This window comes from Anolis carolinensis, unplaced genomic scaffold (genome assembly GCF_035594765.1).
Source record: "Anolis carolinensis isolate JA03-04 unplaced genomic scaffold, rAnoCar3.1.pri scaffold_9, whole genome shotgun sequence".
Classification (NCBI taxonomy): domain Eukaryota; kingdom Metazoa; phylum Chordata; class Lepidosauria; order Squamata; family Dactyloidae; genus Anolis; species Anolis carolinensis.
The window spans coordinates 21,987,727-22,008,304 of NW_026943820.1; the positions used below are offsets into that span (position 1 = coordinate 21,987,727).

At 37.5% G+C, this 20,578-nt stretch overlaps 2 protein-coding genes and 1 long non-coding RNA gene across 3 annotated transcripts; 2 read left to right on the top strand and 1 right to left on the bottom strand.

The window, feature by feature from the left end:
- The first annotated feature begins 3,354 nt into the window (after positions 1 to 3,354).
- On the top strand, positions 3,355 to 12,823 carry LOC134293640 (uncharacterized). Its single transcript, XR_010000585.1, has 3 exons — positions 3,355 to 7,915; positions 8,879 to 8,974; positions 10,426 to 12,823. It is a non-coding gene; the product is annotated as an uncharacterized LOC134293640 (long non-coding RNA).
- A 1,482-nt stretch (positions 12,824 to 14,305) lies between these two features.
- Positions 14,306 to 17,643, bottom strand: LOC134293618 (uncharacterized). Its single transcript, XM_062961727.1, has 2 exons — positions 15,386 to 17,643; positions 14,306 to 15,301 (listed from the first exon to the last, which is right to left on the bottom strand). Exon 1 carries the CDS (start codon positions 17,530 to 17,532, stop codon positions 15,511 to 15,513), a length of 2,022 nt encoding a protein of 673 aa, XP_062817797.1. The 5' UTR covers positions 17,533 to 17,643; the 3' UTR covers positions 14,306 to 15,301; positions 15,386 to 15,510.
- A 140-nt stretch (positions 17,644 to 17,783) lies between these two features.
- Positions 17,784 to 20,165, top strand: LOC134293619 (uncharacterized). Its single transcript, XM_062961728.1, has 2 exons — positions 17,784 to 19,307; positions 19,392 to 20,165. Exon 1 carries the CDS (start codon positions 17,929 to 17,931, stop codon positions 19,204 to 19,206), a length of 1,278 nt encoding a protein of 425 aa, XP_062817798.1. The 5' UTR covers positions 17,784 to 17,928; the 3' UTR covers positions 19,207 to 19,307; positions 19,392 to 20,165.
- Positions 20,166 to 20,578: the final 413 nt, after the last annotated feature.

Here is a 20,578-nt window from a genome sequence, read left to right on the forward strand (position 1 = left end):
AGCGGGACATCACTACTTAGCTATTATGGGAAAATAGATCCTTGACTGAAAATATTGCCCTTTTCTCTGTCACAGCAGAGCTCTTTGAAGCGATTATCATATATCAGATCAATCAAAAATCTCTCAGTCCTATGAACCGGCCAAGAAATTGGTCAAAAAATTATGTGCTGAATATTAATGACTTCCAAATATGTCTAAATAAATTGCTATGTGGATTTGCACCCCTTTACCAACTATTCAGTCTTCCCTGTTACCTATTACCCATTATCTGTAGTTGTCTCTAGCATGGATGTAATAAATACCTATATTAGGAAAGCTGTGGCGCAGGCTGTTGAGCAGCTGCAATAAATCACTCTGACCATGCGGTCATGAGGTCGAGACCAGCCCGTGGCGGGGTGAGCACCCGTCAATTAAAAATAAAAAATAGCCCCTGCTCGTTGCTGACTTAGCAACCCGAAAGATAGTTGCATTTCTCAAGTAGGAAATAAGGTACCACTTATAAAAAAAGTGGGGAGGCAAGTTTAACTAATTTATGATTTGGAATGAGGAAGTGCCATCAGAGTGGATGATGAAGCAGCTGCTCCCCCCTGTGGCCAGAATCGAACATCCTCTCAGAAGAAGGTTAAATTCCCTCTGCGTCTGTCTGTCTTGGTCTCTGTTTGATGTGTTTATGGGCAGTGAATGTTTGCCCTATGTGTGTATAATGTGATCCGCCCTGAGTCCCCTTTGGGGTGAGAAGGGCGGAATATAAATACTGTAAATAAATAAATAAATAAATAAATAATAAACTTGGTAAAATGTTGCTGGATTTAGCAGTTCTCACAATTTGCTTCATTGGATCATGGGAGATGCAATTCTCCAGCATCTAGAACATCTAAAAAACTTGCTAATGTTATTTTACCCCAGGAAAATTAAAATCTGAAAGATTAAAATTAAAATTAGTATTTCTAAGAATAAGCATTCAACTGACTGCAAATCAAAATTAACTAGGCGATTACAAGTATTATTCAGTATTCTGGAAGAATCACGATAGTATGCTAGATAGTTTTGATCACCTTTAAATTTCTTAATCAAGTAACCATTAATCATGATGACAATGACATTTAGTTCTCATTGTGGTAGGGAAAAAAACTTTTTTACAAAATGTACTTGAATCAGTGTCCATTTTTTGTAGTAATGGCAGATACTCGGTGGATTAGATTACAAAACCTGACAGCCCCAAAAATTAGACAACTGCAGTTTTAAAGTACAGGCAATCCCCGAATTACAAATATCCAACATACAAACAAATCACAGTTAAGAATGGGGTTGAGATAAAAGGAAATGAGAAAAAAATCTACCCTTTGGAAGGGAAATTCACTCTTGAAAGAATTATGAAGAAAAGGTGTCTCCACTGAAGATTTGTCACCAATCTTTGTTTCCACGACAATCCATTTTTTTTTCAAAATCCAATTCTAATAGGGATAGAAAGTGAGGTGAACATTTCTGAAAAGGGACACAGACAGCAAAACACCACCACGGTGGTTTTAATCCTTCCCTGTGCTATCCAAAGCTTTACAAATACACTGTTTAGCTGGAGTTACACTTACAAATGTACCTGTTATAAACAAATTCAACTTAAGAACATACCTAAAGCACTACAGGGACTATCTGTAGTCCATGCAAAAATGAATTCTTCCTGATGGATTTTCAATCTCTGATGCCATGATAGCTCTGCAGCTTCTGCTGACAGGATAAACCCTGCAGAAGATGTAGTGTGAGAACTAATTTAGGTGGCTTTAAAAGTAGATTAATTTATGTGGGTTGCATGGAAATCAATACATTGGGAATATTACTGTGACAGAAATCAGCAAAGCAGATTTCAATTTCTAGGAAAGTAATAAATAGAAATATTGCAAAAAAATTTCAGAGGAAAGAAAACATCTCCTGAGAAATTTTGGTTCAATTCTAGATCATGCAGGCAACTAAAATGGAGACAATCTTTGCAAAAAAAAAAAAAGAGAGGAAAGGACAGAGAAACAAGATTTTCTAAACTGAATCAACTCAGTGATTCAAGCCAAATAAAGTCATCAGCCAGCATCATCAGGAAGACAGATTCTCCCATCCCAAAATGATAAATATGCCCTGCTCATGTTTTTGCCCTTCTGTTAGATGGTCTCAGCATTCCTACTCTCTTTTACAAATAGCCCTATAGCTAAACTGTGGCATGATTTTATATGTGTTAAGCATATGTGCCCCATTAACACTATATAGCTGTGTGCATTGAGCACACAGAAGAATGTATTGTGACAACTGCCATCCTGAAAACTATCATGTCTTGGCATTTCACTTCATCACACCTTTTGACTTTATCTTCCTTCTCATCATGTTACCATCAACTGCTCAGTATTTATCCTTGTTAGTGGTATGGGTTTCTTTTTTAACTAAATAGTCTTTTGGTCTCTCATATAGCACAGAGAGAAACACTAATTATATCTATAATGTAAGTATAGATGCACATACTTGATAAATGTTATTGTTGTTATTGTTGGAGGTAAAGGAAACACCAGTCTTTACATCCTTACCCTGCAAGTGAATTTTACTTTCCAATGTTCATGCCAATATAACATAGTGTAGGATGAAATACAGATGAGGAAGCTGAAGGGTGGTTGAAAGGGTGATATAAAGGGGGAAAAAAGAAGAAAAGAAATTTTAAAAATAAAGACATGTAATTCCAGAGAGTTCCGCTGTTGAACAGCTCTTCTGTAATTAGCCGGCAATCTTTAAAAGGGAGCAGCTTCTATGAGTTAACTGTTCGCAAATGGAAGACAGTAGTATCACTACCCATAGTGAAAGTTTGCAGCAGAGCCATAAACTCCTCAAGTGAAAGTAAGTATTTTAGCTTGTTTAATTGTTTGCAAAAAGATTATTATGAATTGTTTATTGTTACTGGGTGCCGGTATAGCATATCTATTATGTGGTCTTTTTAAATTTAGTTTATAAAGCTTCAGAAGATACTATTTCAAACACATGAAGAAATCTTTGAAAGAAACCTGAAGAAGGGATACTTCTCCTGAAACAACTATTATAAGTGCTCGGGAACCCTTGTTGTTTTTCTGATCACGTACTTCTAAGACTTTTTATCACAGTTTGAACTTGCATAGAACAATACTGGATTTATTTAAAGTTTTGACCACACAGTTTATGGAAGAACGCATGAGTTACTTTGGAAAACGTTCAAACATGAACATAATGTTTGTTACTTCTTTGTAAAACAGCCCTAATGTGTTTGTTTCCCACGTTCTTGAATTATAAATAATAGTCAGTTTGTATATTTATTCTATCTTGTATTACTAGTGAGTCTATAGTAATAGGACAACCTTGTATTTACACTAAATTTAGGAAGGTGGATCCTAAACTAGTAATTAGAAATTCTGTAACAATTTTTTTAAGTCCAGGAGTTGGAAATTACAGTAGGCAGGTTGCAGTAATTCACACATACACACTAGAAAATAATGGAAGAAGAGGAGAAAATGGCTGAACGGAGCCTAATCTGAAACAGAGAAGGATTGGTTTTTACAAGATCTTTTTTTCACTTTTCAGTCTTCTAAGTACCTATTAGTCAAGGTGATTAAGATACCATCAATTAGATTGGGGAAACAGTATAAATATTTGAACTAGTCCATTTTTCCTAAAATCAGTCACACTAAAATAACCTTACATGTTTCTTATTCATTACAATACAGTCAAACTAAAATCAATAAGCCTTAAGCACACTTATCTTATGTGTCGGTTTATGATTTTTGTGATTCCAGGGACATAGAAATAACTACTATGGATTAGATCTGAACCTAAAACTGGGTAGTTTTTGGACAACTGTCTGGAATACTCAGAATGGGGTAGAAGAAATGAATATTGAAAAAGAGTATAATCATTATTATGTTTCTTCTTGAAGGGAGCAGTGAATAACTTGAGAAATGTTTGTTCTATTACAAGAAATACCTAGAACATAACACAGTTTTTGCTGGCTATTTGCAATTCAGAGCTTATTTTGCGCGAAAGTTGCACAGAAGGCAGCAATTTCTGTACAGCAAACAAATCCTGTCTTTATTGCAAAACAATCACTCTTCAAGACACAGCTTATTCTGTACAGAATATAACATTGACCAGTTCACTTTATACTTCAATTTTTTTCTGTACCTGCCCTATGCAATATTTCTTTGTTCTTCTTTTAAAGGTAGATGGCTAATCCTATTTATTTTATTTTATTTATTTACATCATTTTTACCCCGTCCTTCTCACCCGGAGGGACTCAAGGCGGCTTACAATAGTTGGCAAATTACATTGCCCAAAATTCATTTAATAAAACAGTGACATATTAATAAACAATAAAACAATACCACATCAATTAAAATTCTTATTAGACTCTATAAAACCATGAATTATAAAATTTAAAATGCATGTATAGTTAATTAATCCACTAACACCTTTGTGTGCACCTTGATTCACGTCATATCGACCTCAGATGTTACTCCTCGAACGCTTGAGTACATAGCCATGTCTTCATTTTAATCCTAGAATGGCCTTGAGAACAACGTTGTTCATTTACTAGTTAGACTTAAACCAAGGATGAGAAATGCCTTGGCAGGTCTAAATCCCTTTTTTAAATAATATCAATAATCAATAATATATATCTCGTGTATATTTCAGTTTTTAAACATTCTGCCATAGTGTTGCACCCCAAGGTAGCGTGAGCACTGGAAACTAGACCGAGACCAATAAACATTTAATATCTTTATTAAAGCAAATATAAATTCAGGAATGCATAAGCGGAATGGATGAGAGGGAAATAGTCCTTTGTGAAAAGGTATGAATAAGTCCAAAAAGATGAAGGAAAATGTCCAATATTATTGTCCAAAGTCCAAAAACCGAAACACACTCAAACTGTTGGAAAGTTTGAGCGGGGAACAACAAGGAAACAAGGCTGAATAACAAGGTCCCAAGTCCCTAGGAGATCATGGATATCAAAGCAGGAACGAGACAAAGCGAAGATCAAACTTGAATCAGGAACAAGACAAGGCAGTGAATTTACTCCGGTTTAAATCAGGAGTCGCAGCTTGGCTTGGCCGCCAGGAACAGGAGGCTTGGCTTGATGAAATCAGGGAACTGGAGTCGGTGAAGTGTTCTCAGGAAATCGCTACTTTGACACCGCAAAGTGTTTGCAGTGCAAGACACTTTTATGGAACGAAAATCAGATCCCAATGAAGGGAAACCAAACTCCCCAAAGGTTCCCAAGGGAATCTTCTTATCCACAATCCCCTCGAGATGCCAAGCGGTTACTTCTTCTAGGCCCTTGTTTTTCTGATCTCTGGCGATACAAAAACTCCTATCGGTTGAAGGGCACATTCTCTGGGGAACTCTGGACATCTGGTTCAGCCACGGGAGTAACATCTTCCGTATCTCTCCCAATTAAGGAAGCATCTGAACTATTAACAGCTGGCAGCTGTAACCGGAGGGAGGGGGAGGGGCACCCCCAGCGGCCCCTCGGATAATGCAGTGGGTCGGTTAACCGGGGCTCGGTTAACCAGAGTTTTACTGTATTGTATTTTCATTCTATGGAAATGCTTATGTGGAATAGCTCAGAAGGTGGCTTGAAAGTCTATGAGATAACATAGCTAACAAGAGGATGGTCCTTCCTCACACTGTTCACGAATTTACATTATTAAGGGATTTGAAGTGTTTATTTTTCGCATCTTGCAGGGCTCATTGAGAAACTGCCCAATGCTTTTGAAATCCACAAAATTATGATGCTTAGATTATATTTCAGAGAACTAAAATGCACAAAAAATTGACACACACACACATATATACACACACACTAGAGTTGAGTATACAAGATGGAGACATTTCAAAATGTTTTTTGGACTTTAACAAAAGACAAAAGAGGTGAGTGCAGAGGTAAAAGACAGAAAAGCCCTTGTGAAAAGAAGGGAAAAAAGAAGTCTTACAAATATGTGACAAAGTCAAGGGGAAAAGGAAGGTTGGATGTGAAGGAATGTGATGAAATTTTAACAGAGATAATGTAACATCTCTAGGTTCAGATCTTATCTGTGCTACCTGAATGGAGTCAAAGATGTTCACTGAATACATAATCAATGCTTCCATGGGTCAAACTTTTAGCTGACCTACACACTTCATTGCCTGTACCTAGCTCTCATACAAGGGATTGTGCACACACTAAGACCTCTTCATGTATACAGTAATAAGCTCAATGACTCTGTAAAATGTTCTAACAAATGCATGGTAAGTAAGGGAAGAGTTAGCTGCCACAATGCTCCTTACTCATGCATTGTACGCTTTGGAAGGCTTTGGTGTCATTTTTGTTTAGCCATAAAGGTCCGTAGGAATCAAAGCAGCTTTACACTTCATTTTTAAGCCAGTGCCTAGCATTTACAGAAGCATCTTTTTGTCATGTAAGAATTTGAAGGCATATTTATTTTAAATCGTCTCCAGTATTTGAGGCATCTAAGATCAAAGTCATTACTTGAACGATTTTTATAAGAATGTCAGCAATAAAATTCTTGTCTTTATTGTTCATATGAGAATGGAGGGATGTTTGCTTCTTTTCTAAAGTGACCTCATAATTATCATATATATATATATATATATATATATCAGAGCCGGTCCAACAATGAGGCAAATTAAGCGGTCGCAAAACATACAGGGACGCAGTCGAGACTCCTTTTTCTGTTGATTTGTTGTAAAACATGATGGTTTGGTGCTTGATTTGCAAAATCTTAATGTAATTTGATGTTTAATAGGCTTTTCCTTAATCCCTCCTTATTATCCAACACTTTTATTTTTCAGTGATTTGTTGGGGGGGGGGGCAAAATTCTGTTCGCCTACACTTGAAAAATACCTAGGGCTGGCTCTGAGATATATATATATATATATATATATATATATATATATATATATGAAATCTCTTCTCCTCCTTTCATGCAGTCTTGTTTTTTTAAAGAAAACAAAAGCTCTTCCTTCTTGTACTATAGTTTTGACATGATCCAATGTGATGTCTAAATTGCAGTGCAACAACCAAGGACAAAATGGTCTGAATGAAGCAGTGCTGAGAAAGGGGGAAAATGGTTAGAATTTAATTTGTCTCTATTTTTTTCCCTTTTACAATTAGATTTGGATGAGACATCTCTAGTAATTCAGCAATTTGCTGATAACTTAAGTCTATAGGATTTGTAGATCGAAGCAAGAAATAAAGGGGCATCTGGCTTGAATAGTGAAGGGATGAGAACACAATGATTAAGGTTTCTTTATTTCTTCAGCACATTTTCCCCTGGGTTTTAATTAGCCTGTTCAGCTTAATGTATGATATTGGTGCCTCTTATGCTCAATGTATTATTCTAGTCCCTGTATTTCTACTTGTTCTGCTTTAAAACCTTGGTTGTTTTACTTTCTTTCTTTTTCTTTTCTTTGAACTTAGATGCAGATGACACCAAATTGGGAATGAAGGCGAATACTCCAAACGACAGGATCAGAAACCAAATTGGTTTACTTATTAGAGAGAGATGTATCAGTCAGTCCTCATTTTTGCAAATCCTGGCTGCTGTTAGGAAGAGACAGACCTCTCTCTTCTTTTCTGATTGGTGCTTTCTGATGCTGATGCAGTCTGGGAAATGTAGTTTAGGGCAGGGTTTTTCGAATGCCCTAGAATAGGGTTCCTCCCTTCCCAAACTACATTTCCCGGATTTCCATGCTGTTGAAAATTCACTGCTCTCTTTTGCCCGCTACTAATGCCGATACTGCATTAATTTCACAGATGAATGGCAAAGGAGCCTTCGGCTTTGCTTCCTTGCCTTGTATTGAATATGAAGCTGTCTTTGGGAGCCTTCCAAGATTTACAAAACTAAAATGAAAAGTAAGGGTAAGTTTTGGTTCTAAAATATTTGGTGCAGGCCATACAAATGCTTCGAATATGGCTTCCGACCTACAAAACTTCCAATTTTCTTCCAATTTTTTGCACATGCCTAGTGTGTACAAATCAAGAGAAATGATGTATTTATCCTATGGGGCTTTGGTGAGACTTTACCTAAATCCCTGTCTTTTAAAAATAAGGATATTGGCAGAATAGAAGGTGGTAAAGGATTTGCAAATTAATTAGGTCTTCTGACATTTAAAAAACTTGTGGGGAAATTGTGAATGTGCTTTTCCCCAAGAATTTTCTAAAAAGCCCATGCTGAAATGAAAGGATGAGTTCACTCATCTGTCCCTACCAATTGATGGTAAGGCTTCTAAAAATCAATCGTGTTCCTTAAACATCTCTCAGTGACAAGTTCCCATTGCTTTTATTGCCAGACTACTAAATTACTAATTACAACAAAAGGCTCCAAAGGTTGCTTGTGATAGCTAACATGCCATCTCTTTTCTGAAGAAAAATTCTTGATGGAGTGTGAAAAACAAGCCAGCAAAAATGTAGTCTAAGAGAAGAGAAATGCAGCATTCCATCCAGCTTTTGTTTGATGGGTGAATATCATACATGTCTACTGAACCGCCGAAGCAAAGGAGGCTGAGTGAAAAGTCCCAGAGGGGACTTATTGTCATGCTTTCATGCTGAACCAAGTTGTACAAGTACAGTCTCAGAGCTTTTTGATGTTATAAGTGGAAAGAGTACTCAAGTTGAAAAAGAAGTAAAAGAGCTCTATATAAAACAATATCCTAGAGGAGAGAAAGAAAGGCAAGGCACATATATCAACAGTGCCAAAAACTAGTGAACAATGGCACTTATAAGATTGAGCCTGCCAAACAACATCCAATTATATCATTTACCTATGACTTAAAGAAAATAAATGCTAGACAAAAATAAAAATGGATGACATTTTTCCTTCAGGCTTACAGTCTCTTAAAAAAGAAGGCTAGTGAGGAGCCAAAGAAAGCCATAGAAGAAGAAAGGAAAAGAAACTACATCAAAAGGGAGAAAGTCAAGGTGAGTTAAGTACAAAATATGAGTCTAGCAGTGTCAGCTGAATTCCAAGAGAAGAAATGGACAAAAAGCAGGATAAGGGAATTTCATAAGACCAAAAGGACAAAGGGAAAGGAATAGAAGAATGATTTATTACTTTAGATCTATGGCCCCTTCTACACTGTCCTTATATCCCAGGGTCTGACCCTTTTTTATTTATTTATTTATTTATTTATTTATTTACAGTATTTATATTCCACCCTTCTCACCCCAAAGGGGACTCAGGGCGGATCACATTATACACACATAGGGCAAACATTCAATGCCCATAAACACATCAAACAGAGACCGAGACAGCCGACGCAGAGGCAATTTAACCTTCTCCTGAGGGGATGTTCGATTCTGGCCACAGGGGGGAGCAGCTGCTTCATCATCCACTCTGACGGCACTTCCTCATTCCAGGTCATAAATTAGTTAAACTTGCCTCCCCACTTTTATAAGTGGTACTTGATAGATGAAACTATCTTTCGGGTTGCTAGGTCAGCAACGAGCAGGGGCTAGTTCTCATGGGAAGTTTTGGGGAGTTTAACACCTGTTTTGGTGGAGCTATGAACTTCATTAAAAGTTGTGCGCTGAGAATCTTCTGTGCGGTGTCAACTTAACTTTTGACGAAGAAGCATCGTGGTCTCTTGTTCCTGATTTTCCAAGAGGCCTGACGGTGTGCTTACTCTGGAGTAGACTGGGTGTGGGTTTACCTTCTTGCCATGTTGGAACTGCGTTTCAACTCCTGAACTTCCAGTTTGCCTTGCCTTGAATCCCTGTTTGGAACATTTCTCTAAAGGACTCTTCTTGCTCCTTGCTCTTTTCCCCACTCAAAACTCAGATGGAGTTTGAGTGTGTTTCGGATTTGGATTCTTGAACTCTAATACCGGACATAAGACTTTATATTATTGGACTAAAATTGATCTTTCCTGGAAGGTCAATTGCTACTTCTACCTTACTGCTTATTTTCATTTGGAACTTTAATTGCTTTAATAAAGATATTATATTGTTATTGGCTTCTGTGTTGGTTCTCAGTGTTCGCACCGCTTAGGAGTGTTACACCACCCTCGGCTTATATTGGAGTCAATGTTTTCCCAATTTTTTTGTGGCAAAATTAGGTGCCTCGTCTTATATTCAGGTTGGCTTATACTCGAGTATATATGGTACTTAAATATCAAACAGATGAATTTTTTTTTTGCATCAGTGGATAGAACCTAAGGGTAGGAAATGTCTATGGCCCCTCCCTATTCTGATTGTTGGCAGTTGTTTTTATTTTCTCCACTGGACACATACAAATTTTGTATATTTGCTTGACAACAAAGAGGTACCTGCTCTGAGGAAACAATGAGAGCTGAGAAAAAACAGAATCATATATTTGGGTATATGCTTTGCACTCTATAAAAACTCATTCATTTATTTCTTTTGTGTTCCAGCTACAGACTGCTGCCTTCATGAATCACGTCAGTGTAGTGTATGACTACTGGAGGGAGAATTGGAAGAGTTCATCACAAATACGCAGGCACTTCCAAAGTTGATGGAATCAGTAGTAAAATGCCCTGTGGTGCTCTCCTGCCTGCATCAGCAGGCTTTGTGGTAGGCATGGGTGAATCTTTCAGTTTCACTTATTCAAACAAATGTAATCCCATTCTAGATAGTATATGAATTTAGGTAAATTGTTATCAAAAAAGGAACCAAGCAAAATCCTCATCCATTTCATCCTACTGGCCAAATTCTGCAGGATATTTATCCTGTGTAGGAAAGCTTCAATTTATTTATTCATGTTATTCCAACAAAACTCTAGTCAGAGACATTGTAAAGACCGGTAACAGTTGATGGAGAAAGTGTTAAACTACAGTCTGAATATCCCTTATCTAAAATGCTTGGGACCAGAAGTGTGCCGAATTTTGCATTTTTATTTTATTTTAGAATATCTGTATTTGCATATACAGTAGAGTCTCACTTATCCAAATAAACGGGCCGGCAGAATGTTGGATAAGTGAATATGTTGGATAATAAGGAGAGATTAAATTGGGAGTCACGGCTCAGCTTGGCCACCAGAAACAGGAGGCTTGACTTGATGAAATCAGGGAACTGGAGTCGGTGAAGTGTTCTCAGGAAAACACTACGTTGACACCGCAAATTGCCTGCAGTTCAAGGCACTTTTATGGAACGAAGATCAGATCCCAACGAAGGGAGACCAAACTCCCCAAAGGTTCCCAAAGGAATCTTCTTATCCACAATCCCCTCGAAATGCCAAGCGGTTATTCCTTCTAAGACCTTGTTTGTCCGATCTCTGGCGATGCAAAATCTCCTTTCGGTTGAAGGGCATGGTCTCTGGGGAACTCTGGACATCTGGTTCAGCCACGGGAGTAGCATCTCCAGTATCTCTCCCAATTAAGGAGGCATCTGAATTATCAACAGCCGGCAGCTGTAAGTGAAAGGAGCTCGGAGAACTCGGCAAATGGTCAGAATAAGCTTCATCTTGGTCAAAGTTCATTTCTGGATCAGGTTCAGAAGCCAAAGGTGGCTGGGGTATGACAGCAGCAAAAGCACTCAGAGATACCCAAGAGTAATCTGGAGCTCCATGGCTGCAGCTACAATGCTGACAGGCAACAAAAAACTAGCTAATGCTCCAGAGGACAGGATTAGAATTCAAAATGACCTTGGCAGATTAGAGAATTGGGCCAAAACTAACAAAACTAACAAAATGAATTTCAACAAGGATAAATGTACGATACTAAGGCAGAAAAATGAAATTCAGGGGTTCAGGATGGGTTATGCCTGGCTCAACAACAGTCCATGTGAAAAAAACCTTGGAGTCTTCATGGACAACAAGTTGAACATGAGTCAACAGTGTCAACAGAGGCTAAAATAGCCAATGGGATTTTGGGTTGCATCAAAAGGAGTATAGTGTCTAGCTTGAGGGAAGTCATGGCGCCTTTGTATTCTGCTTTGGTTAGAACTCTCCTGGAATACTGTGTCCAGTTTTGGACATTACAATTGACAAGAGATATTGATAAGCTGGAAGATGTCCGGAGAAGGGCCACTAAAATGATCAAATGTCTGGAGACCATGCCCTATGAGGAATGTCTTAAAGAACTGGGTATGTTTAGTCTGCAGAAAAGAAGGTTGAGGGGAGACGTCATAGCCATGTATAAATATGTGAAACGGTGTCATAGAGGGAGCAAATTTGTTTTCTACTGCCCTTGAAACTAGATTCAGAACAATGGGTTCAAATTACAGGAAAGGAGATGCCACTTGAACATTAGAAAGAACATCTTGACCATACAAGCTGTTCAATAGTGGAATTCTCTGCCTCCAAGTGTGATGGAAACTTCTTCCTTGGAAACTTTTGAACAGAGTCTGGATGGCCATCTGTTAGGGGTATTTTGTTTGTGCTCTTCCTGCATGGCAGGGGGTTGGACTAGATGGCCGATGTGGTATCTTCCAATTCTATTATTCTATGATTCTATGTATGTATGTGTATGTGTGTGTCAGTGACTGAGAGAGAAAGTTTGTGTGAGAGACTAGAGATATTCTAAAAGGTCTTAGTTGGTTTCAAACTTTTTGTTGGTTACAATCCTTTAGTTGGTTTCAAATTTCTCTATCCTGAGTAGTGGAGATTACATTCTTTATCAAAAGGGATGTCATTCCTGAGTATTAAAGTCTCCTGCTGTTTAAAAAAGTTTTTTTTTTCATCCTCTACTTCATTTAATGAAAGTAACCTCTTGGCTAGTCTAGCATGAATAAACTTTAGACACCTCAGCTGCATAGTGTAATGAAGTATTGGATCTTCATGCAATGGTTCTAATGTCATTCATTCTATTTCTGGCAATCAATGGGCAACACTCTGTAGCTATAATATAGAATGCCACTTAATATTTCATAAAGGTGGAATTCACTTGATAACAAAGGTTAAGAGAATTCACTAAGGAAGGTTAAAAGACTCCATACAGCCTGAGGCTATAAGGCAAATTGTCAAGCTGTATGTTGTTTCATATTTACCTCTTTTAAATCTCTTTCCTCCCCCTTTCCCCCCCCCCACTTTCTTTTCTTGAATACAGCAAAGGTCTATCTCCAGTTAGAAATCTTTATACTAGACAGTATTATTATTCTTATTGATTATTTCAGTTTGCCACTAGCCATTTGAATAATAGAAAGTCTTCATTATGGCACTTAGGTTGTGCAACAGGTTTTCCCGAAAGACAGAGAGGAAGTTGTCTAAAATATATCAACTAAGCTGGAGTATCATACCACTCGTACCACAGCATAACTTGCCTGTTGCTTGTACTATCCTTCTTTTAAATATTGGTGGAATTTAATTGCATTATGCTAAATTACCTTGAAATCCTGTATGATAACATAGGTGATTAATAGTAATAATGACACCAAACTCGGAGGGATAGCTAACACTCCAGAAGACAGGAGCAGAATTCAAAACGATCTTGACAGACTAGAGAGATGGGCCGAAACTAACAAACTAACAAAATGAAGTTCAACAGGGACAAATGCAAGATACTTCACTTCGGCAGAAAAAATGGAAATCAAAGATACAGAATGGGGGACGCCTGGCTTGACAGCAGTGTGTGCGAAAAAGATCTTGGAGTCCTCGTGGACAACAAGTTAAACATGAGCCTACAATGTGATGCGGCAGCTAAAAAAGCCAATGGGATTTTGGCCTGCATCAATAGGGGAATAACGTCTAGATCCAGGGAAGTCATGCTCCCCCTCTATTCTGCCTTGGTCAGACCACACCTGGAATACTGTGTCCAGTTTTGGGCACCGCAGATGAAGGGAGATGCTGACAAGCTGGAAAGCGTCCAGAGGAGGGCAACTAAAATGATTAAGGGTCTGGAGAACAAGCCCTATGAGGAGAGGCTTAAAGAGCTGGGCATGTTTAGCCTGCAGAAGAGAAGGCTGAGAGGAGACATGATAGCCATGTACAAATATGTGAGGGGAAGTCATAGGGAGGAGGGAGCAAGCTTGTTTTCTGCTGCCCTGCAGACTAGGACACGGAACAATGGCTTCAAACTACAGGAAAGGAGATTCCACCTGAACATCAGGAAGAACTTCCTCACTGTGAGGGCTGTTCGGCAGTGGAACTCTCTCCCCCGGGCCGTGGTGGAGGCTCCTTCCTTGGAGGCTTTTAAGCAGAGGCTGGATGGCCATCTGTCGGGGGTGCTTTGAATGCGATTTCCTGCTTCTTAGCGGGGGGTTGGACTAGATGGCCCTTGAGGTCTCTTCCAACTCTACTATTCTATGATTCTATGATTCTAATAATAATAATAATAATAATAATAATAATAATAATAATAATAATAATAATAACAATAATTTTATTTTTATACCCCGCCCCATCTCCCCAAGGGAACTCGGGGAGGCTTACATGGGGCCAAGCCCAGGCAAAACAGACAATATAAAACACAACAATAAAACAAATCAATCAACAATAAAGCAAGTAATAAAACAAATAAGATCACATAAAACAAACATGCTTGATAAAATCCTGGGTTGGCTCCTAAAAAGAACTGGGCCATAAAAGTGCTAGTAGTATCAGATACAGTCGGGGAGAGGACAATACAAAACCATTATCCCATTAAAGTGCTGGGGAAGGCATAAACAAAGGAGACTATGGAAACTAATACTTCAATGAGATCTTTAAAAGTTATTTCAAGTTGTTATGCTTCTAATTCTGTAATTCATTTGCTCATTCACATCTTTTTCGACAAGAATATAGTTTCAATACCAAATTGCTTTAAAAAGAAAGAAGAAAAAATCAAGACCGATTTGATTTTCTCTTCAACGACTGACATGATTTACTGTCCAACAGATGATAAATTTAACCTAACTTACTAGCACATTAACATTTGGAAAAAAAAACAAGTATAAGACAAGTATGTGTGGCTCATTTTATCTATACACACAAACGATTGTCTATGTACAAAGAAAATGTGTCCAAATGACATATATTGTTACAGTTCCCCGTACAAAGCTCAATTTGGCCGTACCCAACAAAATGAAAAGGAGCAACAGCTCTAACACAAAAGTTGTTCAAGTCTGGTATTGGGTCCAATATATATAGGCTTCAGGGATACAGTCAATGAAAATATCTTCCAAACAGATGGTTGGTCGTGTTGCTGTATACTGGATTGAAGAAAATAATGATGGAGCACCGCTCTCAAAAAAGTCTTCAAAAGTAAAGTCCAAATAAAGTCCCAAGTCTACAGGGGTCCCGGGTATTTTTGACCCTGTTTCAGGGAAAAACCCCTTCTTCAGGAGTTGTTAAACTCAGCAACAATGAATTTCTATCTAAAACAAAACATAGAGTAACAAGTATTTTACCAGCAGTATTAACAGAAGTAAAGGTAACCTATATAACAGTATTATACTTACATAGTGCTAAATGCTTTCACTGAGTGACTCTGCTTGTGGTGATTTCAACTGCGAGTAATTCTGGAGGTTCATTCAAAGGTTTTTAAAGAGTACTTGAAGGTTTAAAGGAAACAGCTAAAATTAAGTTATTCATTAAGTCCCTGAGGGGAAAAGGTTTTAAACTTAAAGATCCAGTACATTTCCCTTTGGGATAATAGTTTTTCCAAGTCCATGCAAGGTTTTTGAGAGATGCATTCCAGAGCACAAAATTTAAATGAGGTAGATGAATGTTTGTATTGGGTGAAGTGTGAATATAAAAGAGATTCTGTAGATAAATTTTTGATTCTGGATTTATGTTCAGAGATTCTGATTCTCAAGGATCTGGTTGTTTTTCCGATATACCAGAGATCACAGTCACATGTCAAGAGGTAGATTACATTGCTGCTATTACAAGTAGAAAAATGTTTTAGTGTGGTGCCCACTTTGTTCCTATGATTATATATCTCCTTAGTCTTCCAAGATTGAGGACAACACTTACAGTGACCACAAGGATAATGGCCTCTCAGGGTGCTCTTCGGTGTACTAATGGGAGTGATTAAATCTGTATGGATTAAATATTCTCTAATATTTTTAGTACGCCTGTTTCCAAAAATAGGTAATTTATCACAACCTGAAATATCTTGAAGAAGATGCCAGTGCTTTTTTATAATTTGGATTATGTGTTTGGAGTAATGCGATAATTCTTGTGTCCAGATAATTTGATTTTTAGTTGGTTTAGCAGATTCTTTCAGTAGGGTGGTTCTATCAGTTTTTTCAGCTTTAATTAATGCCTTTTTGATGACATGTTTAGGATAGCCTCTACTTCTAAACTCCTGGCTTAAGGTCAGGCTTTCATGAATGAAGTGTTCATTAGAGCTTGAGTTACGCTTTAGTCTAAGTAGTTGTGAAAATGGAAGATTGGTCTTTAAACCAAAGTGGTGGAAGCTGTTATAATGAAGAAAAGAATTTTTATCTGATGGTTTTCTGAAGTTCTTGACCAACAGTTTGTTATGATATTTATACACAGTAACATCTAAAAAATTGATATGTGACAGGTTGAGATGACTGGTAAACTTAATAGACGTATGTATAGTGTTAATCCAATTCGAGAATCCTACTGCGGCCTCAGTTGTTTTAAATACTATGAATATATCATCAATAAATCGGCCATAGTATATTATATTAGCATAGTACATATTTAAAGATGGATTAAGCAATATAGTGTTTTCTAAATGTGCCATGAATAGATTGGCAATCGATGGGGCTAACGGACTTCCCATAGCGACACCGAAGGTCTGAAAGTAAAATTGGTTTTGAAAACGGAAATAATTTTTCTCCAGTACTATATCTAACAGGTCCATCAAGAAATGTGTAGGTGGTTGCAATTTTGTTCTCCTACGAAGGATATTCTCTATGATGGTACGAGCCTCATCTAGTGGAATGTTAGTATAGAGTGAGGTGACATCAATCGTAACTAAAATGCTGTCCTCAATTTTGAGATTTTCTACGATATTAATGAAGTGCTTTGTGTCTTTAATGTAGGAATCACAGAGAGGGACAAATGGTTGGCAAAAGGAGTCTAGATATTTAGCAACTGGTTCCAATACAGAAGATGAACCAGAAATAATAGGTCGACCTGGGGGTGGAGTGATGCCTTTATGAATCTTAGGAAGAATATAAAAGATAGGTATCCTAGGGAAGTCATTTTGTAAGTATTTAAATGTAGAAGAAGAAATAAATCCCATGGATAATCCCTCTTGACACACCACCCTAATAAGGGACTGAATGTGTTTAGTGGGGTCTGTTGCAATAGGTTGGTAGAATTTACTATTTGATAACTGGAGGTTGACTTCCTTAATATAATCTCTTTTGTTAAGTAATACTATAGCTCCCCCTTTATCTGCTGGTTTCCAGACTACCTCTTTGAGGTTGCTCAATTTGACCAGAGTGGTTCTTTCTAATTCTGATAAATTTGAGTGGTATGGTTGTCTACGAGTAGTTAGCTTGTTAAAGTCCCTCTCTACAGCTTTTTCAAAGCATTTAATGTAAATGTTATCTGTGGAAGGGCAGAAGGTACTTTTGGGTTTGAAAGGATCTGTGGTTGTGTTGGATATGCTGTCTTTAAACATGTCTCTTAAGCGGATGGTTCTAAATAGCTTGAATAAATCTATTCGTGCTCGAAATGCATTAAATTTAGGGGTGGGAACAAATGATAGACCTTTGTTTACTACTGACCTTTCTACATCAGATAACTAATTATTTCTGGTTCATCTTCTGTATTGGAACCAGTTGCTAAATATCTAGACTCCTTTTGCCAACCATTTGTCCCTCTCTGTGATTCCTACATTAAAGACACAAAGCACTTCATTAATATCGTAGAAAATCTCAAAATTGAGGAGGACAGCATTTTAGTTACGATTGATGTCACCTCACTCTATACTAACATTCCACTAGATGAGGCTCGTACCATCATAGAGAATATCCTTCGTAGGAGAACAAAATTGCAACCACCTACACATTTCTTGATGGACCTGTTAGATATAGTACTGGAGAAAAATTATTTCCGTTTTCAAAACCAATTTTACTTTCAGACCTTCGGTGTCGCTATGGGAAGTCCGTTAGCCCCATCGATTGCCAATCTATTCATGGCACATTTAGAAAACACTATATTGCTTAATCCATCTTTAAATATGTACTATGCTAATATAATATACTATGGCCGATTTATTGATGATATATTCATAGTATTTAAAACAACTGAGGCCGCAGTAGGATTCTCGAATTGGATTAACACTATACATACGTCTATTAAGTTTACCAGTCATCTCAACCTGTCACATATCAATTTTTTAGATGTTACTGTGTATAAATATCATAACAAACTGTTGGTCAAGAACTTCAGAAAACCATCAGATAAAAATTCTTTTCTTCATTATAACAGCTTCCACCACTTTGGTTTAAAGACCAATCTTCCATTTTCACAACTACTTAGACTAAAGCGTAACTCAAGCTCTAATGAACACTTCATTCATGAAAGCCTGACCTTAAGCCAGGAGTTTAGAAGTAGAGGCTATCCTAAACGTGTCATCAAAAAGGCATTAATTAAAGCTGAAAAAACTGATAGAACCACCCTACTGAAAGAATCTGCTAAACCAACTAAAAATCAAATTATCTGGACACAAGAATTATCGCATTACTCCAAACACATAATCCAAATTATAAAAAAGCACTGGCATCTTCTTCAAGATATTTCAGGTTGTGATAAATTACCTATTTTTGGAAACAGGCGTACTAAAAATATTAGAGAATATTTAATCCATACAGATTTAATCACTCCCATTAGTACACCGAAGAGCACCCTGAGAGGCCATTATCCTTGTGGTCACTGTAAGTGTTGTCCTCAATCTTGGAAGACTAAGGAGATATATAATCATAGGAACAAAGTGGGCACCACACTAAAACATTTTTCTACTTGTAATAGCAGCAATGTAATCTACCTCTTGACATGTGACTGTGATCTCTGGTATATCGGAAAAACAACCAGATCCTTGAGAATCAGAATCTCTGAACATAAATCCAGAATCAAAAATTTATCTACAGAATCTCTTTTATATTCACACTTCACCCAATACAAACATTCATCTACCTCATTTAAATTTTGTGCTCTGGAATGCATCTCTCAAAAACCTTGCATGGACTTGGAAAAACTATTATCCCAAAGGGAAATGTACTGGATCTTTAAGTTTAAAACCTTTTCCCCTCAGGGACTTAATGAATCACTTAATTTTAGCTGTTTCCTTTAAACCTTCAAGTACTCTTTAAAAACCTTTGAATGAACCTCCAGAATTACTCGCAGTTGAAATCACCACAAGCAGAGTCACTCAGTGAAAGCATTTAGCACTATGTAAGTATAATACTGTTATATAGGTTACCTTTACTTCTGTTAATACTGCTGGTAAAATACTTGTTACTCTATGTTTTGTTTTAGATAGAAATTCATTGTTGCTGAGTTTAACAACTCCTGAAGAAGGGGTTTTTCCCTGAAACAGGGTCAAAAATACCCGGGACCCCTGTAGACTTGGGACTTTATTTGGACTTTACTTTTGAAGACTTTTTTGAGAGCGGTGCTCCATCATTATTTTCTTCAATCCAGTATACAGCAACACGACCAACCATCTGTTTGGAAGATATTTTCATTGACCGTATCCCTGAAGCCTATATATATTGGACCCAATACCAGACTTGAACAACTTTTGTGTTAGAGCTGTTGCTCCTTTTCATTTTGTTGGGTACGGCCAAATTGAGCTTTGTACGGGGAACTGTAACAATATATGTCATTTGGACACATTTTCTTTGTACATAGACAATCGTTTGTGTGTATAGATACTTTACAAGTATTCTGGGACTTTGTATAGTAAATTGGCTCATTTTATCACCATCTAGATACAAAATAAGTTTTCTAAACCCTAGTCTTTCTGAAAAAAGTATGGAAGAAGAAGCCTATATAGGAAACTAGCTGAAATTACCCTTTTCTTTGGCAGAAGAATCAGCTGAATTGCATTCCCTATCCCAACCAGAAGGGCATATCTGGATCCAACTCTTCATAAATAACAGGCCAAAGTTCCTTCCTAACTCCTTGTAAGGACCTCTTCACATCTATTACTCCAGATGCACACAAAATCAGAGCCTTACCATTTATCCATTAACTTAATGACTTAATTCTTTACATCAAATTGAATGGAATATGAAACTAAACAAACAGTTGGTTATTGTATATACTCTTAAGTTGTATCGAATTCATTACATTTGTGCATACGAATCAATATTCGAAACATGTAGGAATGGGCATGGGGGATTTTAGAATTGAAACATTCACCAGTCTGTAACATTCAGAAGCCTCCCAAAGTCTGTTTAATTTTCAGTATAAGCATTAAACAACTTTGGTAGAGCCAGAACGTTGGCAGGGCCAAAGAGGTCATTACTAATGTTTAAATTGAGACCCTGGCTGTTTGCCAGTCACTATAAGGAATGGCAGCTGGGTAGCTGAGCTGGGTGGGAGACTGAGAAAAAAAGCATTCCCAAATGTATTTTGGGGAGGTGAGGTCCCCTGTGGCAGAGAATTCAAAAGGCCCTGCCCTAAACTACATTTCCCAAAATGCAGCACTCAGCATCAGA